This window comes from Prinia subflava, chromosome 12 (genome assembly GCF_021018805.1).
Source record: "Prinia subflava isolate CZ2003 ecotype Zambia chromosome 12, Cam_Psub_1.2, whole genome shotgun sequence".
In the NCBI taxonomy this organism is placed as follows: Eukaryota; Metazoa; Chordata; class Aves; order Passeriformes; family Cisticolidae; genus Prinia; species Prinia subflava.
The window spans coordinates 4,933,289-4,958,876 of NC_086258.1; the positions used below are offsets into that span (position 1 = coordinate 4,933,289).

The following is a 25,588-nucleotide window of genomic DNA, read 5'->3' on the forward strand; positions in this document are numbered from 1 at the left end:
ACTCGGATTCTTGGAGCAATTAATCTACAGCACCTATGAAAATCAGATTTAAAATCCACAAATAACAGCAAGGGATATGATTATCTGAAGCAATTTACAATTTTGTACAACTCAGAAGAAACTGAAGTTTTTAAATTTCCTTTTTTTAAAAAAAATCTGTACCATATAAATGCTCTACCTTGATAGTTTTGCTGATTTTTGTCCTTCACATTTTCATTCTTGTCCCCTGTATCTGGATCAGCATCTTGCAATTCCACCTGAGTCTCAGTACTATCCAGTTTGAATGATGAGACAACTGGAGAACAGTGGGGAAAGGTAAAATAGAAATCATTAGGAGACTGAAAAAAATTAAGTGGGGATAGTTAAAAAAAAATAAAAAACAAACCAAAACCAACCAAACCAATAAATAAAATCAGAAAAGTTAAAAAAACCCTCACCTCACAAAAAAACCCCTGGTTCTCAGTTTGGAACAGGAAAGTCTTTAGAGGTAATATGAGTATCTTTAAATACTTGAACTAATTATAAGGGTAACTACTTAGAATTAATTGCAAAGGCTCCTACTAACAAATGAAAATAAACATTTGTAGGTCCCCTTTCTAATGGAATAGTAAATCAATCTCTACTGCATTTTTAAATGTTTCATGCTAAGCTTAGAGAAAATGCTTAAAAGTTTCTCCAGTGTGAGCACTGATCATAAATAGAACAATCTCCTGCAATCACCACAGCAAGCCTCAGAATCAGCAAGTGTGCAGCACCACTGCTACCCAAGGGGAAAAATCAGAGTGGAAAGGAAATCACAGGACTGCAATTTCTGATTCCTTCCAGGATCAAATTCAGAAGTCCTGCCCTTCTCAGGATTCTCCATGGATTTTGCACCTACCAGAATCAATTGCTCCAGGCCCATCACCTCATGCATTTACAATAAATTGTACCAAATCTGTGCCTTACCACAACAATGTTATTTTTAACACCAATCTCTGCAACCTCTGGGCCTGACAGTGGCTCACCCACCACTTGACTGAGTTTTATTTTTATGTTCACTCTCCCTTACCTATCCTTCACACCCCTACTCCGTTTTTAATCTAACTGCTAAGTGCATTTTTATATTTCTACCACCCCAAATCTTTATCTAATACCCACTGCTCTGTGTCTTACAATTTGTCATACTTTGCTGAGCCCAGTACTTTGTCAACAACTGAGTTTAAATTAACCCAGCCACAGTGGGAACAGACACGGCTGACTTGACTGATCAGTGGAATATTGGAAAAGTTTAATTATCCAGCATCAACAAAACCAAGATTTTTATACTCTCTTGTCTCCATTACAGACAGTTTTCATTAAACTTGGCATCTTATTAAGGAAATTTTGTTGTACCTAAACATCGATGTGTGTGAGCACCCTGTGATCTGCCATTTATTACAGACTTTACACATGTACACAACACTTCCTGTCCCACAAAAAGCTGGTCTAGATCTTAGTGACAAACAGACAAATAAAAGGGATTTTTTCAAAGCTTACACATATTTGTCTACTCAAGAAACTTGTAGATTAAGCAGTATTATATATATCTAAAGATGATCTGCATTTACTTTCTGCTGCAGAGAAGCTGCCACAATTCCAGGCATGACCACGAGTCACCAGATTTTCTTTATTTACCTCTCCCTGATGCATTTCCCTGTGCAGGCTCCTCTGGAAGGTTTGCAGCTCCAGGCTCATCCAGTAACTCCCCATTAGGCTGTGCCTGCAAGGGTTTGGTTTGTACTTTGGAACGATGCTGTGGCTCTGAAGCTGATTTCTGCAGCCAGGAGTGCAAAGGCACATTCCCTAAAGGTCTGCAGGGTCTGACAGGCACAGGCAGACGTGACCTCTTGGGCAGGGAGGCAGAGTCAGCCTGAAAAAAGCATAAAAGAAAATGGGGAGTCAGTGACTCGTGTGTAACAGTCAAGCATAGGAAGTATAAACAAATATTCCAGGAAAAATAATAATTTTCCTGTAAAATCAGGCAGCTGTCACATTAGTTTTGAAAATGAAATTGCAATACCCTTGGCTACATGAGGAGTAAACATTCAGAGAGGTAAAATACCCATTCCACTGGTACAATTTTCTGTAAGCCCCAGCTGTTCATGCATCTATAACCTTGCAGCTCCTGAAGCAGGACAGCAAATCCAGCAGTGCCTACCAAAGGCTTTTAACCACCAGGTGTATTAATTAGCTCTGGATTTGTGGATGCCTTAGGAAAATAGTTTCTCACCCAAACTGACCTCCCTAACTGCTATTTCCCACTGTCATTTATATCATAAATGTCTGCCAGCCTAGCAACTTCTTCCTTTAAAACTTTTTTTTTTTAAGATGAGGATCCTCCTCATTTTTCAACCACTCCTAAGCTTATTTTCCTTTCTTCCTTTAGTCTCCACCCAACATGCCCTGCTTCCACAGCTTTGAGGAAATCAGCATAACTTTGCATCAGCCACACAGGACATTTATTCTGCCACAGAGAAATCCTTTATGAATAAAACCAGTTTCTTCACCCATCCACCATGTACATTTCTTCTGAAGGATTCCCATTTCCTGCTGTAACAGACATTCCCTCACTGGAGCTGGGGGAAGCTGCATTTCTTAAGTCACTACATTTCAGCCTCTCACCTCTGGAAAACTCTGCATAAAATAAATGTTCCTTGTTTAAACCACACAGCATAAACCAGTGCTGTCTCCAAAAGGATAAAAGCATGCCATGTGTTGATGAGAGGTATGGAATTGTGTGTAATAATAATAAAAACCAATAATGGCATGTTCAGATAGATTTAGTTTATAATTTTGCTGTTCATTTGCTCCACCAGTGCTGTTAGGTCCCCTAATTTCTTCCACCACCCAATGTATTCTGAAATACATTTCCACGTTCACTTCTCAGCAATTACAGTCTTTACACAATTTAAAATCATAAAAAGCAAGTTCCATTTTCCTAATGCCATCCTCAATTCCTTTTGTACACATATGAGAACAGTATCCTTCACAGGCTGCAAAATAAATCCAGAACTTGCAGCTAACTAAACTGCATTAATAACTTCGACCCATTTCCAGCTGTCTCAGGGCTCTGGCACAGACACATTTGTCACCCAGATTACCCACAGGCCACTTCAGCTGGCTACATCAAATTATTTATAAAAGCCATTCCAAAGCTAAAGATACAGTGCATTAGTCCAAACAAGAAAGCTTTTAAAGAAGCTGATTCAAGGGCTGCATTGAGGCTGCCACTGATTAAACCAGGGAAGAATCTGGAAAATGGTGAATCAGAACAGTAAATTGAAACTCAGGGAAAACAGGAACTTGGGAAAAAAAAAAAAAAAGAAAATTGCAGAAAGAATCAGAAAATCATGGAATGGTTTGGGTTGGAAGGGATCTTAAAGTTCATCTCATTCCCCCCCTGCCATGGCAGGGACACCTTCCACTGTCCCAGGCTGCTCCAAGCCCCATCCACCCTGGCCTTGGGCACTGCCAGGGATCCAGGGGCAGCCACAGCTGCTCTGGGCACCCTGTGCCAGGGCCTGCCCACCCTCACATGGAAGAATCTTTTCTTAATTTATCATCTTTCTAAATATCTTAATACCTTGAAGGCTCTCCTTCATCTCCAGGCCATTCCCCCTTGTCCTGTCCCTTCGTGCCCAGAACAAAGCCTTACCAACATCTCTTCACTTCCAAGCCCCTTCCTCCAGAAAAACAAACCCAAGAGGAACAAGCCAGAATAAAAATGAACTGCTCCTAATTTCTACCTCTCAGAAATCTCTTGCTCACCAAAGTTATGGAAAGCACTCTTTGCAGAAGGTGCTACAACACTCCCTGTTAGCAGCACACAAAATCAAAAGCAACGCTCCCCTTTGTCTGCTCTGCAGGAGCCAAGATCTTCAAAGAGTTTTCACCTTCACTTCTATCAGTGCTGCTGAAAAAATACACAGAACTCTTTAGCAGACACTGTTTTCCCACCTTTGTTTGGGATCACTGCCTGCAGACAGAAAGCTCCAAAACTCACCTGGCCCAGCACAGCCTGCCTGCACTGCCAGAACTCTGCACACTCGGGGCCCACACAAACACAACAACTTCACTCCTGGCACACCTCCCACACAGCAAGACACAATGACAGGATGGCAATGAAAGCCTAAAATTAAGATTTGAGTTTGTGGAAATGACCCACTGACCCCACTGATCCCAGATGTGATGCAGATCTGGAATTTTCTAGAACATTTTTGCCATTTTGACTTCATCACTTCTCAGTGCTCCAGTTCTGTACATTATGAACAAGAAACACAGACTCTCTTTTTCCAAAAGCTGTAGTATTTACGAGTATGTGGTCCCAGGGAGGATTGAAATTCAATTAATTAACGTTCTAAAGCATGCTGAAGTAGGAGATGAAAAGCTCTGAACATTAAGAACAATTATCTAAAATATATTTGGCTTACATCTCTTTTCCTAACATTAAAAATTATACAAAAGCAAGATTTAATATTAGAAATGAAGCATATTTTTCCCTTTCATACATCTATTCCCTAAGTACAAAAAAGAGAATAAACTTACTTCATTTGTTCTAGTAAAAGAAACTCTTTCATGCTGTTCACCCTTCTTATACACATTTTCTTGCTGATGTTCTGCTTCTGCACTTAATCTTGAATATTTTGACTTTTCTTCTGAAGCTCCTTTTTTGCCTTCATGTTTGAATCTCATGACATTACTCTCTAAAATCATTGTTTGTGTAGCTGCATCTTTCAATTCCACTTTCAACAGCTGAATCGCCTTATTAATCTGTGGCACTGCATCTGGATAAAGCTTCTCCTCCTCATCAAAAGTTGATTTCAATTCTACTCGCTGCTTTAAGAATTTAGTGACCTGCTTGAAATGTTTGAGTTCAGCTCTTAGTTGAATAATCATTTGCCTAAGATCTTTTTCATCCTTTTTCTCCATATCTTCACTTGAACATTCTTCCTCTGTCGTGTTCAGATGATCTAACAGTTCATTTACAATTTTCATTTGTTCTTGTCTGCTACACTCAGGAAAGAGGAGAGAAAAGACATGAATTTAGATTTTTATTTAAGCAAACAAAAATACCTTCCAAGAAACACTTCTGCTATGTTGTGACATATCTGAAATTCCCAGGAGGTTCTTTACTCAGTAATGAATTACTCACTAACAGAGTTTTTGGAACCTTTTCACAACATAAATTATATCCTAAATTGCTTCATCATGACTTTTCTCTATATTTAACACAGAAATATAAGAAATATGAATGGATTCTCAAAAAAGTTTACTCTCTGCCTTAAAAGTTAATTTATACCAAAACCAGACTGCAGACCATATAATCCTAGATTAGCCCAAGTTGGAGGGAACCCACAAGAACCATCCAAGTGCTATTCCTGGCCCTGATGTTGAGTTTTTGTGCAAATCTACCCCTCCAAGTATTTCTAATGGAAAGAAATCTTCCAGGGAAGATGAAAAGTAAGAAATCAGCCAAAAATCCTGCAAAACCAGCTCATTACAGAGCACCAAACTGCCCCATGGATAACTGACAGTTCATGGACAGCAGCTTGGAAAGCAATGTTTTCAGAGAAACTGAAGCCAAATAAGAGGAATTTAAAGCACAGGCAAGCTCTGAAATTCTACAGACAATTTCATGTGTCCAATAGAGAGTTGTTTGTGCCATTAAACATATAAACCAGAGTTTTAAACAACTCCATTTGTATAGTTTAGCATTTGAAATGGTAGAAGCTAACTAGGCTTTTTATGGCTTTCTCTGGCATCTAATGGCATTAGTGAGAATTCAGTTATGCAAAGCACAGGCTCATCACCCATCAGCCTGGTCATTTATACTCAAACATAGGAAAAATTACACACTAGAGTGGTAAAGATGATGGTGCTAGAATCACTCATTAGCCAACTTTTAAGTAAAGATAACAAATAAACAATGTTTTCTCTTCATTTCGAAGGGAGTAGTAACTCCTCATTCACCACTAACTACTCCTGTGACAGCTAAGAGAATTTATGTCTGTTGGGGGAGTTTTAAATAGTACTGAAAATACAGAATTGCCTGAATAAAGCCAAGTGCAGCTTGGTGAACACAGAAACCAGGGTTTGACTGGTGTAACTCCACTGGAGATTCTGCTCCCAGCACTGGAAAAGGCACAGAACTCTGCACGTAGTGCAGAGACCAGGAGAGCAGCTAGAGAAGGAAAAGGAGCTACAGAACAAGGAAAGGAACATGAGAACGATCTACAGCAAAGCTCTAACTCAGTTCTCAACTGGAGATTAAGTGGTGCAGGCATGAAACTGCGGTAAATCAGTTTTTCCTGTACAGGTTTTTCTTGCTTGGCATTGTCCAGTTCCTATGGAAATGAACATTTCAGCTGGGAATGATCAAATCCCAGTGTAACACACAAACACACCTGAATTCCACTGGTGCCAGTAGGGCTTGTACAGATTTAATTCCACAAGTGTTTTCTTGGAAAGTGACCCCAGAACTTGGAACACAGTTCAGGCAGCCCTACAGGTGGTTGCACTGGGATAATTCATCAGTCAAGTGCAGGACATGGGCCCCAACTCCCTGAACTGAGAGAAGCAAAGCCCTGTCCAGGCAGTGCAGGGGAAATGGCAAAGGGCACTCAGTGTGCAGCACCATCCATTCAAAATTATCCCTGTAAAAAGTCACTGCATCTCCAATTCCTCCATGCTTAGATCCTTTTACACACTGTTTTACAGCAGTGAAGTGTTGTCCCTTCCACCACACCACTTTTCACTGGCCTGTGCTCTCAGATATTTTAGTATTTTCAAGAAAAATACCTGCTACTGTCAACTAAGCCCTTTGACTCTCTCAGACCCCATCCTGGAAACAATCAGTCCCTGCAGAAAAGCTCCATGCATCAGTAACTTTTGAGAGTTTCTTTCTTGCAATAGGTTTTTTTTTAAGGATTTCTACTGATAGTATGTTTCCTAATTACTTAATTGCATGATAGACTAAAATGGCTCTGAAGGTGCCTTGCCAATCTCTCAGGTAAATTAGACAGTGCCATTATCTAAATTCACTTTAGCAAAATTACCTTATTCTCTTCTCAAATAGCAATACTGTCAAAAGCAGTGCATATCCCTCATACTTACGTAGACTCCAGCACAGATGTTCTATTTTCTCTTAGAAGAGATGTGAGCAAGTTATCTTCTGTTTCATATTCACTCATTCCTGTTCTGCCCAAGTGTTTGTCAGTTGTATCATGCTCAAATTGAGGCTTAATTGGACTCCTATAATGTCTGTCTTTGTAGAAACTCTCTGAATAGCCTGATGGAGTTATCTGTTAAAAAATTGCAAACATTGTCTTATTACACAGGTATGTAATGTTCTATTAAATTCAGGGCTGTAATCTTTCTGTAATCAGGTTCTGTAATTCCTGATGCTCTTTATCTACATTAAGAAGCATCCACAGACATTTTGCTGACTATTTATTAATAGAAAAACTAATTAACATCTATTTCATATGATTAATTCATAGGGATCAGTTGTTTAGTAAGGAGTAAGAAGATTTCCCTGAAGGTCTTTATCTAACAAGAGGTATGAAACTTCTGGAATGTTGCCTGCAGACTGCAGATAACAATTTTATTAGCTCAGCTTTCAAGCAGCTGTATATACAGCACAGATTCTGTCCTGGGATCTCCAGATTCAAGCCCTGATGGCTGTGACAGGACAAAACTTGGAAGCATTTACAAGCTGCCAACTTTCTGTATAAAACATCATGGATGTGTCCAAGGGAATTTCTGGGATCTCCACAGTCATTCAAACCCCAGTTAATCAAAATCTGTAGCAATCACATGAGAATTCAGTCTGGGCCCACTTGGGTACAACTCCCATCAGCAACAAGAGCCAAAAGAGTTTTTACATTACATCACTTACCTGTTTATCCACCTCACAAGGAAAATCCAAAGACACTTGAAGGCACACCTGGTAAACAGAGAAACACAGAAATTACAGATTTCATAGAGCAAAATATCATCCTTCTTCAGCATTACAATTTGCAACCTGAGTTATTTTATGATTCCATGATGCTTTATCTTACATTGATTAGACTGAGAGGACAGCAGGCTCCTGTTTGTATGAAAATGCAGTTTACAATTTACCAGGCTATCAAGCACTCCAACCCTAAAGAAGGAGCTACAGGATTTTTTTTCCTCAATCACAGCAAGTGAATCTCACACAATTTTTCCTCCAGGCCTGACTGCAGTGGAGGCAGGAGATCAACCTGTGTGGATGTAAAGAAACACAATTCCAAGGGACTCTCTGTCATCCCCTTTCAGAGTGACTACAAATACTCAAACAACAGAAAATAAGGCCCAGAATGAAAGCAATCTTGAATGCAAAACCAGCTAAGAAATACAGGAAAAAGCTTCCAGAAGATCTTTAGGATAACAATTAGCTGAAAGCAAAATCAGATACCAAGAAAAGGATGTTTTGTTTGCAAAAGGCTTTATGTGCTAAGAAAATGAAGACATTTTAAAGGTATGCACTGTGCCATACTGTTCCTACCTGGCTGACCCTGTCACAAATCTGACTGTTGTGCACCTTCCTGTCATTGTCACCATCTTCAGGCTGCATCACAGGCTTCTCTGTTGTTTCAAGACACTACACAAAGTATGGAATGATGTGAAAATGTAGCACAAAAAAAAAATACTGTGATATGAAACGTGCATAAATAAGTCAGTGGTATGTCTTAAAAGAAAAATAAAAAAGCCTGTAATACAAAGTAACAAACACTGAATTAGATTCCTTCAACAAGATCAAAGAAAATTAATATAAACCCCAGGAATAACTCATATAAAATAAAGTGAAACTTTATCTTATACATTCCTTCATTTTTATTTAACCCTTTCTCCTCAGAATTTACAGAACATAAAAACCATTTAACCTTTTGTGGCAAAGGAGCTCTGTATCCTCAGTCATGTCCCCATTCTGCCTATTTTATTTTCCAATTTCCAGAATTTATTTTTATTTCCTACACAATTTAGGCTCTTCTCCAGCATTCAAGAAATAGATGCTTTTAAAACTAAGCACATGTGGCTTGCTGTACACTAGAAAGATTTACTGTGCCACTGAAGGTTACAATCTGCTGTGTCTATGCCTAAATTTGCCCATTTCTAGCAAACGGTGCCAAATCATCTTTTACTCCCTGTTTCCCACAGAACCCAACCCAACTCTCATTGCCTGAGCAAAGAGGAGGAGGAAGACTCTGGTATCAGCATCCCTGAGGGCAGGAGCAGGATCCCTTTGCTTTGCTGGATGCTGTCGAGCATTTCCAGGGATCCAGGGGCAGCCACAGCTGCTCTGGGCACCCTGTGCCAGGGCCTGCCCACCCTCACAGGGAACAATTTCTTCCTAAACTCCCATCTAAACCTGCACTCCTTCATCTCAGGGCCATTCCCTGTGTCCTGTCCCTCCATCCCTTGTCCCCAGTCCCTCTCCAGCTCTCCTGGAGCCTCTTCAGGCTCTGGAAGAGCTCTGAGCTCTCCCTGGAGCCTTCCCTTGCCCAGGTGAGCCCCCCCAGCTCTCCCAGCCTGGCTCCAGAGGGGCTCCAGCCTTGGAGCATCTCTGTGGCTCCCCTGGAAACTCCAGTTCTGACTAATCCATAGGTAGGATCCAGCCCTGCCACAGAGGATTCAAACCTGCACAGGACAGAGCTGCTTCTGCTTCCTCAGAACACTGGGAATTGAATGTATGTGTGGGGTTTGATGCTGGTTTTTTAATTATGCATTGACTGTATGCATATAAATACATGTATATATGAAATTAATGAGAAAACCCCTTTTATCTCCCAACTCCTTGCAGTATAAGCAAGTCTGATGGTTTTAGGTATGAATTTTAAAAGGCAGAAACTGAATGGTGCAGAGTATTAATATATTTGCCTTTTACAATTAGAATTCCATATGGAAAACAGACTTGTAAGTCATGTTTGGGTTATCTTGATATTTTCACTCAGACTTGGTTTTCTGGGACAACACAGAGTGAAGACAATTTGAAAGCTGGTGAAAGGCACAGAGGGGTTAGGTTATATAGCAAGGTTATGCATTTACAAAAAAAAAAGTTGTAATCATGGGATGCCAAATGTCCAATAGCGTTAACTATTATTTTAAAAAAAATATTTAGACTGAATCTTCTATGTGTAGGTTCAGGACAAACCCTACATTTGTGTATAAAAAATAAACTTATTTGCACATGTAATTCATCCATACAATGCAACTACCTTTTATGGGTCAACATTATTTAGTATCTGCTTTTCCCAGGCTAGTATTTGGTTTAGTAAGTGAGGATTCATTAAGGAAATTACTACACAAGACCAACAGGTTATAAATACACTGTGACAATAAATCACTGCAGGCTGAGCCTGATCCTGTGCTGCTGTGTCTGAGAGGCTGACACGTCCTGTACTCCAAGGAATATGACCTAATGTGCAACAAAATACTGAAAGAAAAGAAGTGTCTTAAGGCCAGAAAGATAAGTCTACCAAAAATAAGCTGTCTGTTTTAAAGTATTTCTGTGGAGACTGAGAACCAGAATGTTTTCCCTAAATGAAGCACTGATGTGCTTGGTTTGCAAAGCTCCCCAGAGCCTGGAGGCTGAAATCACTGAGGCTGCTCCTCTCTGAGGAGGCAGATGTTCAGAGGACAGCACAAAAACAAAAATCTGCTCTGCTCCTTCTCCCTCCCAGCACGGGCAGGAAGCCGAGGAGCAGAGGACAAGGGGCTGGCAGACCCTGCAGAGGCACCAACCTGCACATCCAGCTGAGCTGTGCTCTGCCTTTGGGAAGGAAAAGCAGGATGGGAGCATTTTAAGAGCCTGAGGAAGATCCCTCTTCCCATGGATATCCAAATTCCTCCTTTAACACACGTCAGTGTCATCCCAGCACTACCTGCCAATAAATTCTAGCTCAAAAACCATGAAAAAAAAAAGTAGGGGGGTTTTGAGTGGTTGTTAATATGCAAAACAAACTGTTGTCACACCTATAACCTAAAATCCAGGTTGTCATTTACTGCCACGCCTGATAAAAAGATAAGCTTTTAAACTAAAAACTTTTAACTAAAGATCCTTTCATTTTTGAGCTCCACAGTACTACAGTCATTCTGGCACTGGTTAAAACCCTATTTAACTTCCCTATTTCTTTTCCCAGAACGTTGAGGTTCATTTATACTTTACAAGCTTCACTCTTTGTCATTCCACATCTGATTCTGTAGCTTTCTGAGTGAGCAGCCTGTATGTACCTGTCACGTCGAGACAAGCACACAGTGTCCTGTCACGATAATCCTGGCACAGGACAGGAATTCCTTTGGAATTCACTGTGGCATCCACGGGGATGCAGAGCCCTCTGCAGGATGATGAGACAAATTGCCAAAAATGTAAATTATTGAGAGTGCAGGCACCCGGACAGGGATCACCCAGCAGCTCTCCTCCCAAACCTCTCAGTGACATAAATTCACCATTTCAATAAAACCATGGCACACCTAAAGGTCTGTTTCTAATTTAAAATATACTTTAATTAAAGACAGCAGGAGTGTGTCTTCAAACTGAAGAAGCAAAAATATTTTGTGGCTGTCCCAGTATACCTGCAGCACATCCAGGAAAAAACAGGAGCTTTTTCCTGAGTCCTACAGAAAAATCATTAATTCCACAATCCCAGTCCTTCAATCAGGCAGTTCTGCATGTATGTAACTGATTCAAGCTATTTCTAATATTGTTCTTTTGAGTTTAATTCAGAAATTCAAGACACAAAATAGCAGCACCATCATCATTCCTTTTATATTTTTTCCTTCCTCTCCAATATATTCTGCACAGTGATGGAACTGAAAGCAAAAGCCACAAAGGAACATAAAGACAAGCACCACCAGCCCCATTTCCAGTAATACTTTCCAAGCTGGAAGGGTCCCCAGAACCTCCTGAACAACCTTCACCACTCACACACATGTGGGGAGCCAGCACCCAAAATTCTCCCAGTGCAAGTATTTCACTAAGGCCTCTCCTTCCCCACAGCTGAGAACCACCCCAGCTTTGGGGAAATGAGTGAAACACTCAGCAAAGATTATTTCCTTGCACCTCTCAGCAACCCACTACAGTGCTGGCCCCTTCTTCATGGACTTCCCTATTCTGTATGAAGAAATAGCCACGTGTTTAGGTGACCTGAAGCTCTATTCCTTGATTTTTGGCTACACTGAACCCTGGTATTTTGAAGATTTGAAGGAAACTCTTAAATAATTAGACACAGGCTGAGAATGACTATGCAGTAGCAAACAGACTTTCAGGAATAACTGAAATATTTTCTAAGATATTGCTTTCTTTGTATAATTAACTATTTCCTTCCCTTTCAAATGACAAAACAAATAGATCACAGACCCAATTAATATTTAAATGAGTATGTTGCTTCCTTAAAATCAACTTGACACATCACTGAACACTTGCATTGAGCTGCTTCTCTGTCGTGCTAACATGTAAAAGTTGTTTACATCATTAATTTAAAAAGTTATTATAAAGAATTAGCAACCTCAGCCCCAAGGGCTTTACATTCCTTCTGCACTGATGTAAATGACTCCACAAGGCAGATGAGAGGTGAGAGTCAGACTCACTGCTTTAAAACAGAAACCTACCTCTCTGTGGTTTAATAGTTTCAGTGCTTCCTTCCCTTGAGAATCCTTTGCACAACATCCACATTGTCTTGCCTTAAGTTCTTGATTCATTGACTGCAGCTCTTTGACCATCAGGAGCAGGTCACTAACCTAAATAACCAAAGGAAGAACAAGCAGAACTGGTAACATCCAAACTAGCAGGAAAACAAGTGATGACAGATAAATCTCCAGCTAAATGCAAAGTGCAGAGTTGGAAGCCTGGGTCTGTGGAGCTGCTCCTGAGTTAATCTCCCTAGGTATGGACACAGGCCTCTGTGTTTGTGAATTAGTGTTCAAGGCACCTTCATTTGGAACACCTCAGTTCACAGCCAGTTATTACATTTAGATAACAAGTTTCACAACTCAGTAGCAACAACAAACCTGAGGACAGCTCACAGGAACTGCTCATTTGAGAAGAAACATTTAATGCAAGAAAAAACAGCTTTACTGGAAAGTAGCAGCATTCAGGAAGAAGCTGCTGGTCTCTCTCCAAGACCCTTTAAAAGCCACTCTCATTCTGAACAGTCTCAGACACAGAATCTGATTGGGCAGATGGGTTCAAAACTCTCAGGGCCACAAAGCCATGAAGTGTATCAAGAAGGCAACATTCAGAGAAAAAAGTGAAATCTCTTTATTGGACCAATTAATATACTCAGAAAACCAGGTCAGCTTTCAGTCACACTCTTTTTCCAGTAAGAAATTACCTAGAAATATCTTTTGTTAATGAGTGTCCCTGAGCCTGCTGAAGGGAACATGCTCAGAGATAAAAAGTGGTGAAACCCCAGAATGGCACTGGGACACAATCCGGGGTTTTTTTAGGGACACCTGTTCCAAATAAAACAAACTTCCTTCCTTCAGATTACCACCTCTAGAGCATGAGCACCTGCCTACAACTCAGCTGTCCTGAGAAACAGAAAAACTTCACTTATGCTCACTCCCAACCAACCATATGCAAATTGTTCCTTGTCATAAACTGGTGCATGGAGCAGATGCCAGTGCACAGGATCAGGACAAAGAGAGGAACTTTCTGAACTCTAACAATGATTTATTGTCTGGTCTGCACATTTCATCTCTGTGAATTTCAGTTCTCCTTACCCAAAATAGAGAACTCACCTCAGGGTTATTTTATAGCATAAAGATTTGCAAATCCTGGGGTGGAGTGTGTTATATAGAATACAGACACCACCACCTCCACGATTAATGAAGGTGCATGAAATAACATTGTGGGATGCTCAGTGCAAAACCTTTCTTTGGAGCTGCTGTAGATGATGTCTGAAACGTGGTACTGAGTCAAAACCTTGAGTCCAGGTGTCCAACACCACAAAACTCTGGCTGCAAATCATTCAGCTTTCAGCAGATCCTGAAGCCCATGTGGTTTAACAAAGTTCATAAAAGGTGGGTCACAAACCACAGAGATGGGAGCTTCAAATCCTTTCAGAACTACCCAATTGTACCTAAATAAATGTTTCTGTGAGAGATACAGAAGCTATAAACAAAGCAGAATTAAGCCATTAGGATCAGTAAATAATAAAAAAGATCAATACCTTTTTTTTAAGTTCTTCCAGAGACAGATGGTCTATCTGAAGGCTTAAATGGTCATGTTCTCCTAAACAGATACTCATATAAGATGTTTGATCTCCACAGAAAGACAGAGTTTCATCTGCCAAAATAGCCAAGGACAGACATTATTTCAGAAACTCCATGTGCAGGAAAACACAGCACAAAATGCACAGGACTTTTCCAATAAGGGCCTTCCAGTAAGTCTGTGGAGGCCAGTTAGAATGTTTCATTCCCAAAATAAGCTCTCTGTTTAATTGAAAAAAATGTTGTCCTCATATTTCTTTGTGCATCTGTCACACAGACATGCTGCATTTTCTGCAGCTGTATTTTCTGTGGTTATCAGCATGAGTTGTGAATGTAATTCTGAATTGTAATTTACATATTTAGCATTACAATTAGAAATAATTTTTAGGAAGGATAAGTTAGGCATGAATAGTTATTCTATTTTAACTATAGTTTTATGAGCATGAGCTCAAGGTCTCAAGGCAAAAATCCAGGTTAGACAAAGCTAATGAACTTTTTTTACTTTGAGTCAAAAGAATGCAGTAATTGGATTGAAAATAGTTACTTATTCACTGCCTCTGTAACTGCAGGAATTATTTATGTTCCAATAAACACCTGTTTATTTACAATATAAATGACAGTCAATTCTATAAATAAATCTCATTAGATAGGGAGAAAGCATAACTAAATTAGGACAAAGAAGAGACATGCAAATCCTACTCCCTGCTCTGACACTGATCCCGTGGCTGCTGCAAGGACCCAAAAGTCACAAATCATTACTGATTTTTCAGCCTTTATTCCCACCAGCCTCACCCTCAACACAACAGCTCCTGAGAACCCTGGAATATCCACAAGACCCCTTGGCCCACCCTGGCTGTTGATTATCTCTGGGCTTTCAAGGTTGGAAATTCTGAAACAGCTGAAGTTTACCTTTTGTCACTTATCAGAGCTGTCAAGTGATGCTAAAATTGAAAATCTAAGTTGAAAGGGGAAGTGAACAGGCTTTACTGTTATTTATATATCCCCTATGGGATAAAGCAGAAACATCTTGTACATATGCAGTGAACTATTTAATGATACCCACTTATATTATTCTTTTCTATATCTAAGAATATACTAAAAACACCTCCCAAGACATACAGCAAAAAAGCCAGAAGCTAAGCTATATTTGAAAGCTCTACTTTTTCTGAATTACTAAGTAACAAAACTTCAGGATATTTTTTTTCTTTCTCTGGAAATATTTCTGTTAGGAGGAGGTTACCAGTGCCTGAGCCACAAGCTCAGTTTGGGAAATAATTAGAGCCCATGGCCACTGCCTGATTCCAAGTCAGGAATCTCTAACTTTTGTGGAAAACAGTAAATTCTGGGGGTACAAAGCTGCAGGCAGCATAAAATGATCCCTGCAATAGAATTGCCACACAATTTCTAACATTTGCTGCATGGAAAGAGAGAAACTGTCCCTCTGTATGTGCCCTGATTGCTCCAAGACATTCTGTTACAAATCCACCAAATCATCTGCGGTACAAAAAGGCAAAAAGAAATCTTTCACACCTTTCAAAAAGAAATCTTTTCACACCTTTTTTACTCTCAAATATCTTTTCTCCATGCCAGCAAACTGACTGTAATAAAACCACTTTCCTTTTGTGCAAGAGGAGGGCTGGGCTGGGCATGGATACAAACCTTGGTGGTTTTTCATGTCTTTGATCTGATCTTGTAAGATCTTCTGGAGATTCCTGTTGCCTAAAACATCTTCTTCCAGTTGTTTTCTCAACATGAAAATGTTGTTCAGTTCCACTTGCAAGCTATTTATACTGAGGAAAAAAGAGAGAAATAAATCTCTGAGATTCAATTCAAAACATTTTGGTGTGCACTGGTGTTTTCTCCACCCAGGTTTGCACCAAGAGCTCATTTCCCACTCCCCATGGCTGGGTTCCATCCCACATTTCCATCATTCTGATGCATAAACACAAATAAATCCTCACATAGGAAGAGGAGATTAAATGTTTACATACACAGAATTTTCCAGCTTTTTTGGGCTGTGCTGCCTAAGTCAGAGCTCTTCCCCATCACAGAGCTCTTCTACCAGCCTCTCTCTGAGCAGTTCTTTTTAAGGCAAATCGAAATTACTAACTTCTAAAAAGTATGCCAGAAAAATATCATTATCACATAATGCTGATGGCTTTGTGTATTCCATTATGTGGTGACCATGGAAACTTTGTTCCCTTGCCACAGAGCTCCACCAGATAATCTAATGCTGCACTTAGGAAAAATATCAAAAGATCCTATTTCATTGAAAATAGGACTCAGACACAACTAACTGTTATATTTCCTCATTTATCCACAGCCTGTAAAAAGACCTCTCGAGCTCTAAATTATCTCAATTGTCTCAATTACCACAATGGGGCATAAATATCCAAACTTAAAATTTACAATTTGTCGAGGTGAATTAATTTTTTAAGGAACTTTGCTACTGAATCTCCTCAGCAGCAGCTGCCCCTCAGGCCCCAGAATCAGCTGCCCCTTGCTACATCTTCCCCACATCAACCACATCAACAAGGCAGTGCTGATCAATCTGTAAAAAGATTTCAGTGCTGAAAATAAACCAAGCTGAAATTGAAATAAAATGAAATAAATTTGATTTAATAAAAAATAAATAAGAGGGTGTTACTGAACTCTTTGTATTATTTATTTTCACATTTACTTCATTTAGTGTTTTAAGATAAATTAAGCTGCTGCAGAATTTCCAAGCCACTGCACTAAATGACAGAGAATTCAGGGATCTTTAAAAAAATTTCAATCCACCTGATGGGAGACTGTACAGGAACACAGAGCACATCATACTTGCATAAGAATAACAGAGTATTGCAGATGCACATTAATTAAAAGGCTACATGTATGTGCAGTCTGTCTCCTGACAAGTGTGCTGTTGTCAGGGGCTCCTGCACAAGAAACTACTGCATTAACCTATTCTTCCTCATACAAGAGCTTCTTTGAAGAGAGAACTCTCTTAAATGCTCACCAAAAAAGATTAAAATTAAACCAACACATGACTAGAGGTCAGGAGAGCACATTTTCTCCATTTCATGGGTTAAAGATTTTATAAGAACAAGCACTGATTCCCCTCTTGGAGAGAGCAGGAATGTCTTGGTCCTGACATCCAGTAGCTCATTTTGAAAAATAACCACCCAGGCTGCTTAATATAAATAATGCCTAAAAGATGTCAGCAAGAAAACAGATGTTTGCCCAAAATCCATGTCACTGCTGATGGCAATTAAATCCAGCTTCCTCATCTGTGTACGTGCAGGGCTTGTTTACCCATTCCCCAGAAGTTTGGGATTCAAGTCTTGATAAAGTTTCCAGCACATTTCCAAACCTGGGAGGTGGAGGAATAAGAGCAGCTCCAAGCCCTACCAAGCCCTAGCTCATTGTGCATCCTCTGATGTTGTGGCACAAAAGGCACTGACTGCTCCATGCATCCCAAAATCCCACATCAGGGGAGCAGGACTAATGATCCTGATCCTAATTCAAAATCCTGATTTACTGCAAAATCCTGATTCATTGCAAAAGCCCAGTGATTCCTGCAGTTCTGAATTTCCTTATTTGAAAAGCATTCTAAGAAAAGCAGTTTTAGAGTCACACTGCTTTGTTGTCATTGCTGTACAGAATGTGGAGCCTCTCCTTGCCCACAGAGCAGGAGACACTGGCAGGTCCCACTCTTTATATGAAATCAGAAATAATCTCCATAATCTGACTGCCAGCATTATTTTTTATTAGTATTTTTTCTAGTAACTAAAGCAGATCCTGAGCTGTGGCCAAGCACAAGCTGGCATTGCTGCTAAGTGCTTAACTCACACACAGATCTCATCTACTCTAGTGCTACTTCTCTTTATGGTTTCCAAACTATAGTGGTCTATAAACCAATGCAAAATATAAATAAACATTCCCCCAAAGCTGGCAGGTATAAGCCATTGCTTTCAGAAGCTGGCTGTCAAATGTTTAAAATACTTCATTAAGAAGTTTGTAATTATAACAATTTTTTTTTTATAAAATATTTAAATTTCATTTGTCTACAGACTAAGAATTTTCCTTCTTTTATCATAATGTCTCCTCCTCAACTACCAAGCAGTTAACAGGGTACAGAGTAGGCTGCAGATTTCTTTCTAACTTGTTGTGTTCCTTGATTTTAAAAGGTTAAAAATCAAATGCTCCTGCCACCCTTTTCAATGCTTTACACTGAAAGTGTACTATGCAAACTTCAATTATTCTGTTTTGTTTAACCTTCTCCCAAATCTTGCATATTTATATTCTCACCAAACTTCTCACAGTGTCACTTTTGAGATAAGCTGTATTTTAGCTATCACTTTTGAGATTATCTGTATTTTAGGAGTAAACAACTGCAAATTGTCCAGTGCCCAAAAGTTCAGTGCAATTTCGTTTTACTTCTACATGCCAAAACACAAGATCTAAGTATGGAAAATCCAGCTCCTTACTTTGGTACCTAAGTGGAAACAGGGCTCATTTGAGATTCCAATCTAAAAGGAAACATTTTCAGAAACATTTAGGTAATTTGGATAACAGAAACTCACTCACATAAATATTTCTCTTCAGAGACTACTGTAGTACTTTAGATATTTCTCTGTAGAGACTACAGAGAGTTTATAAACAACTGGCCAGAACAAACTAATTTCCAGTAAAGCTGCACATTTTTTTCACAACTTCTGACTTTTGCCCTTTGAGTTCAGAACGTCCCCCAAAACACAAGCACTCACCTATCTGACTCCTTAAAGGTCTTCACTAGTGTAGAATAAATATTCTGTTCTTTCCTTAAAGCAAGGATCAGCTTCTCATATTCAGCTTCTTTATTTTCCTAAATTAAAAGAACAGACTGTGCTTACAACACAATTTTCATGTCTATGGCCATGTGTGTGCTGCTGTCCTGAAGCATTTGTGACAGAAGCTGAAATCCCAGTTTTCTGAACAGGATCGCCAGTGCCCAGCATGGATCTGAGAACATTCACTGTCCTGAAATGCAGGAGGAGGCAAAGATCCCCTGTGTACCAACCTGAGTGAATCACACACCTGAACAGGGATTCAGCATTTCCCCCATCCCCAGTGAAAGCATCCTCACTCCCAAAGCTCCCACAACCAGGAACAAGCTGGCAGGCAGCTGTTCCAGAGGAGGAGAAGGGAAAGCAAACAAGCCAAAGCTCCAAGCACACATTTTAGAACAATTCCTCTTTGTGTTCTGGATAAAGTTGGCTTTTTTGGGGTGAGGAAATCCAGTAAATTCTGTTCCATCTCTGAACAACAAGGATTATACTGAGCCCCAAATAAAAGATGAACATATCAGACACTCCATAAGTCAGTTTTCTGCACACTACAAGCTGCTGCTTCACTCCTGTGAAGAAAAGAAAATGGTTTATCTGCAGTCTTGCTCACAGAAAGGATGATACTATTATTATAAAAACAAACACAAACTCTTACATTCTCAGTAAGGAACCACTAATTTCCCCAGACTTTTTTTCACTCCCAAAACAACCAGACAGTCACTTTTTCAGCAGGAAGCAAAAAATGCAGCTATTTAATGGAGTATTTTCTTGCACCATGTAAAAGTATCTCAGTCATTTCCAACGAAAAAGTAACTGGAATATTATAGCAAATTTAGACATATTAATATCAGGCACAAATTCTGCCTCTGTTGAAGAATTTTTGGTTCTCTCAGTTTTCTATTTTGACTAAAAATTGAATGGAAGAACAAAAAAGGTGCCACAGCTAAAGGGGGAATTTCAGCTTAGGGAACTCTTAAGAGAAATCATTAGTGAACAGATCATTAACAAGGAAGAAACCTACACCCAGGAGTTTTAAGCAGCTGTTATTATTCCAACTGCAATTCCTAAGGAGGAAATTGCAAACAAAAAAAAAATTCAGCTACAACAGAATCTCGTTAATTCACACTAAAGATGCAAAGACTACTAATTTGAACAAATCAGTGTTCTGCAAAGTAAACAGCACAAAAGCAAGGACAACCGGTGTTTACTTTTAATTATTTACACTCCTACTTCACAATATGCCAGCAAATATGTTAAATAATATTTTGCAAGTGTAATCAAGCTGTGATCAGATGACTCCAGGTAAGGTAACCTGCCTGGCAGGTCCTGCTGCAGCTCCACTGATGCTCCAGAGTCTGCAGAAGTGACCTTGACTTTGGACATGTGCTCCATGTTCAGCTGCCACCTGAAGGCTCCATCTAAGAGACATCTCCAGTTTTAGTGCAATTTACACATTAAATACTATTCTGTATCAAAGTGCAAACTCCTGAGCTTCACATAGAATTTGTTATCCAGAGGAGCTCCCAGCAAAGCTGCTGACTGAGCACAGAGAAACACAAAAACAGATGGAGGTGGGTGATCCAGAGGCCAGTAATAAAATAATCTCATGAAAAAAATGTTTAAAAGTACATCCTGCACCCTGAATCAAGGAGTCCTACTGGTGTGCTGGAATCTCAGCCTTCCAAGAACAGTTATTAAATAATGAAATACATGGTTGTAATTTAAGCTGGAAAAGTTTGATCACAAGCACTGACTAATGACGTAGAAAGCAACAGGAAAAAATTAATCTTTTCACTTAATTTAGTTGTTTCACAGTCTGTTAAAAGTTCTAGTGAACTCCTCCATATGTCTGATACAACCTTGCAATTATTACTGAAGACACTACAGAACTCCATGCTAATTAAAGCTCTTTCTGAAGCCCTGGCAGAGCAATGTCATTGTGCAGAGCACAAATGAGGGAAGGAATGGCTGCTGCATGAACAAAGAGTGCCACACACAAACCCTGTTCCACTTCCCTGCTCCTTCTAGGATTCACGTGTTGAGTTCTCCATTTGTACCAAAATCTCAGTGAGGTCATGAAATCCTCCCAACTCTTCCTGTGTAACAGGAGACATGAGCTGTTTCTTAATTCCAAATGTCACAGGCTATACACAAATTATTAAATTCCAAATTCAACTACCTAGGTAAAGGTTAGCAAAATCACGAGGAAGCGTTCCTGGGTTTTTTTCAGAATCTTTCATGAATAATAAGGATGAGAAGATGCAGCATGAACATCCCTTTTTTTTTTGTACATTATTACTGTCATTTCTAAATAACGCGTAGGAGTGAATTACTTCAATCAACTCCCCGACGGTACACAAAACATAAGGCAGCTCTGTAACTTAAATAGACTGTAATGCTGTGGGAGTTAATGAAACATTAAACCTCTTGACACATGGTGTGAGGGAAAATGTGTTAGAGGAGATAGCTGCAAGACATCCAGGACCATATTGCAGTGGAAGACTTATATTCCCATGAAAGGAGGCAATCTAATACGTTAAAGTCTATATTTGAGTCTGAAATACTATTGCTGAGCAGCAGTGGTGGAAAACATAACTTATTTCCATTACAGGTTCCTTAGATTGTAAGCAATGAAAGTGAAAGGTTGATACCTCCATAATAAATAACTTATTGGCAATGTCACGAGAATATCCGGTTGCCTCACTGAATGTTGCTTGCAACAACCCTCAGGATCATGTCAAAAATCTCTGAAGGTTAAAGGACAAATGACTGAGAGAAGGATATTAGCTGTATCTCCTCACTGATGCATCCATTCATCCATCACTAGAATTTGGTCATTTCTTCTAACGTCTAAATTCCTTGTCTGTAAAACACATTTAACTCTGACACTTCAGAAATACCAGAGTCAGAAGCTGCCAGACTCCCCTAATTATCAATGCCCCCACTCTAGACCATGACAGTGGCTCAAAAATCCAAACTCCAAAATTAGAGCCCGTAATTTATCTTTCCTGGCCTGGCCAAGGCACCCAGCACAGCTTTGGGTGTTGGTCGCTTTAAAATTTATCATTACATTAAAATAAAGTACAAAGATACACCGAAAGAGAGAAAAGCTCTGTGTCTCTCCAATCAACTTCTTCAACTTTAGAGATGGGTGAGGCTCCAGAGCCTGGTTTCTGTCCCCTCTGGTGGGGAGGATCCAGCTGTGGGTTTGTTGAGAGTGGTGCAGCACCGCAAAGCCAGCCAGGAGTGCCAGGGAGCCAGAGAGAGCAGAGCTCCCCTGGACACAGATTATCCCTGGATAATCCGTGTCCAAAAACTGTGATTAACATGCCCGAGTGGGTCCTGGTGATTAACATGCCCGAGTGGGTCCTGGTGATTAACATGCCCGAGTGGGTCCTTCCAGCAGATCCTGACACAAGGCTCAGGAGAGGACAATGCCTGTGATTAGCCATTGTTCAGGCACAGCAGCACAGAATGGGCTGTGATTAGGAGGTGGCTCTGGGTGATTACCGTGCACTGCTCCTGCCCCTGGTTCTCCACCTGAACCGAGTGAGGGGTACACAGGCAAGGCAGTGTTTGATTTCCATTAATTCCCTGCCATTTTCCATCCCCAGTCCCTTTGTGACAGAAGTTAGGTGCGTGCACTGCAGTTTGTTGTGCAGAGGTGGAATTTCTCCCCAGCCTTTCCCAGCCCATTTTCTCCCATTCACATATGCTGGGATAAACCCTCACTGGTGCCCAGGCAAACAGGGCTGCAGCTCCTTTTCTCTGAGCTGGTCACATCACCAGGACTCCACACGTCCTTGTCTCTGCCATGGTTAATTACAGAACCCAGCACATTCATCATCTCACCACCAGAGTGTTCAGAATGTGACCCAAACCACTGCACTTATGTTTCCTTTGCCATTGGCTCCCTTTATTTTGAACTTCCTTGAGAAAGTCTCATTAATGACTGACATATTATTAAAGAAATGAAAAAGCTTTCTCCACCATTACTGTGTGCCAGTCTAATTATTTTTACTTTGCCTGATGCTTTTAGAAACCTTGACACACCAGGCTGCGAACAACACAAAAAGAGAGAAGAAATGTACCTTCAAAAGCAGCTTATTTGTTCAATAATCTGTACACCATTATTCACTGATGGAGTCAGGGAGTGATTCAAAAATTTAACAGTACCTGACTTCTTTTTGCTAGAATAGAACGGAGGGTAAAGAGAGAAGGAAGTACTTCTAAAACTAAAATTTTGAATTTTGACCTCTCACTTCATGTCCAAATATATTGTTCATCCTTATACACATATGTATTTCTGTACAAGATCTTCTTTGCTTTAAAGCAGTTTTCTTCTTGCCCTGGACATATTTTCACTCCTACCTGTATTTATCCTCACATTCTATTTATCCCCTGTGGTCACCAGCTCTGTGCAATCTTTCCCCCTATCTACCCAAAGCACACAAACTCTCCTCTGCACTTCTCTCCTGAAATGCAGATGTCCTCCCACTCAGTGAATTATGTCTGCCCTAACCACCAAAAAACCTCCACCTCTTCATGGCAGGCAAAACATCTTACATGCTTTCTCTAAGTAGGGAATTTAGTGATGTCATATAAATTCATCAGAGCACAACACATGGGGAATTACAGCACACACCAGTCCATAGCTTTGAAGCCAAAGTCAAAATTCTCTTCAATTTCAAGTCAAGGTACTTATCTGCAAATGATCAGTTACACAAAACTCACCTCCAGCTCTCTGACTATCTTGATAATTGACTGTTGAGTCTGTGCTGCACATTTCTCCTTTACTAAGCCCTCATTTTTCAGTTCAAGTTCTTCATTAGCTCTTAGAAGGTTCTTGCACTTATTCTGGAGCTCCTGCAATTCTGCATCCTTTTCTTTAACTGTTCCACCAAGTCTCTAAAAAAATAAAACAGGCAGTTTTACAAAATTAACTCTAATTTGAAACTGCAAAATACAAAACCTAACAGAATTCAGGAGGATATCCAAGGATGACCTGGAACATCTTATTCACACACCTTGCAAAAAGAGCTCCATTTAAGACACCAGAAGCAAAACCAGAAGATACACAGAAGCTTTCCACACCTACACAACCTTTTCAGTATTAAAAAATGAAGTTAAGGCATGCACCTTTGTCTCCAGGTACAGAGCAACCCCAGCTCTCTGCATTGCTGGCTGAATATCATCATTGCTTTTTTTTTTACTCTGTGTGAAAACTGAGCAGGGGCCTGTTACCATTCAGGCAGGAACCTTCTCATACAGGTCACCTGGGGCTCCCAGAAAAGAAGATATAATATTTCAGTATCTATACCTATTCTTCAGCTTCCCCTTTCTGCACAATAAACTGAAAATCATGAGCACTTCAGAGCTTTTACAACAGTGACAATCCTACATAAGTATTAGTAAAGCTTTCTTCCCCCTCTGTCCACACGCTTCACAAAACCCTAACAAGAAATCCTGGTGAATGCAACACTCTCTGTAATTATAGGTCTGTTCTGCAAATACAGGAGTATGAGAAGTGAAGGATTATCATCAAAATCAACAATAACTCCAAATACAAACGTGATTTTGTAATAATTCCCCATACAAACTCAAATGATAACTTTCCATTTTTCATTTCAGAGTAAGTCTACCTACCTCAAGCAGCAGATCCTTGTGATTGACACTGTCTGTCAGCTGCCTTATAACAAGTTCTTGGCTCTGCAGCTTCTGATTGCTTTCACTCAAAAGAATATTGTAATGATGTTCAACTGCTTTTTCTTTCTCAGTCATTTCACCATGTAATTTCTCTAGTTGATTTCTAAGGTCCTAAAAAAAAAAAAGAAACTGAATATGCAGCAAATCAACTTTAAAGAAAGTTTAAGACTAACAACCCACATTACCACTGAAGAACGTACTGAAGCCACTTTCTCTTGGCATCAATGAATACAATTAAAGAAAGAACGACTTTCAGATAAGACGTCAGTATTTTCTTCCAAAAATCTAGGTTGTTGTTTAAATGCTTTTCATACAGAATGGCTGGGCTCCAAGGCTGTTGGGAATATTATGCACATAGATGTTGTCAGAATGAACATTCACTTCTGAGTCAATTTACTCCCTGGCTAGAAATAGGAGAAAATTGCTTACAGGTGATTCAGTTTGTCATTTGCCTTTTTTCTCATCACACCATGAAAATTGTTGCACACTGGTTACTTTGGCATCAAACAAAAGGTCAGAAATGTTAAAACTTTTTTCTTTTGACAACAACACAAACTCCAAATGACCAACCAGGTCAGCCTCGTGATCAGAAGGGATGAACAGAACTTGATCTTGATTCTGGCTCTGGTAATTACTTCCTGCAGCTCCAAGATTAGCTGCATTACCTCCACATCTTAGCTTCCCATTAGAGAAATGTGTGCTCCTTGTCCACTCTGCTCCTAAACCATAGAACAATCTCTTTCAACAGCTGCTACACACCAGCAAGTCCCAAGGACTCCAAAATATGCCAGGATTAAGATGGAATGCTGCAATGCAAGAGC

General features: G+C 39.9%; 1 protein-coding gene across 1 annotated transcript in view; it reads right to left on the bottom strand.

The window, feature by feature from the left end:
* CDK5RAP2 (CDK5 regulatory subunit associated protein 2) overlaps window positions 1-25,588 on the bottom strand; it is a 69,108-nt gene that overhangs the window by 25,288 nt on the left and 18,232 nt on the right. The window contains exons 13-24 of the mRNA XM_063409370.1: window positions 24,708-24,878; window positions 23,796-23,969; window positions 19,002-19,099; window positions 15,913-16,043; window positions 14,214-14,329; window positions 12,652-12,780; window positions 8,549-8,644; window positions 7,919-7,966; window positions 7,135-7,322; window positions 4,567-5,029; window positions 1,657-1,891; window positions 179-295 (exon numbers count right to left, since the gene is read on the bottom strand). Of these exons, the coding sequence (XP_063265440.1) occupies window positions 179-295; window positions 1,657-1,891; window positions 4,567-5,029; window positions 7,135-7,322; window positions 7,919-7,966; window positions 8,549-8,644; window positions 12,652-12,780; window positions 14,214-14,329; window positions 15,913-16,043; window positions 19,002-19,099; window positions 23,796-23,969; window positions 24,708-24,878 (1,966 nt within the window). The remainder of the gene's footprint in view (window positions 1-178; window positions 296-1,656; window positions 1,892-4,566; window positions 5,030-7,134; window positions 7,323-7,918; window positions 7,967-8,548; window positions 8,645-12,651; window positions 12,781-14,213; window positions 14,330-15,912; window positions 16,044-19,001; window positions 19,100-23,795; window positions 23,970-24,707; window positions 24,879-25,588) is intronic.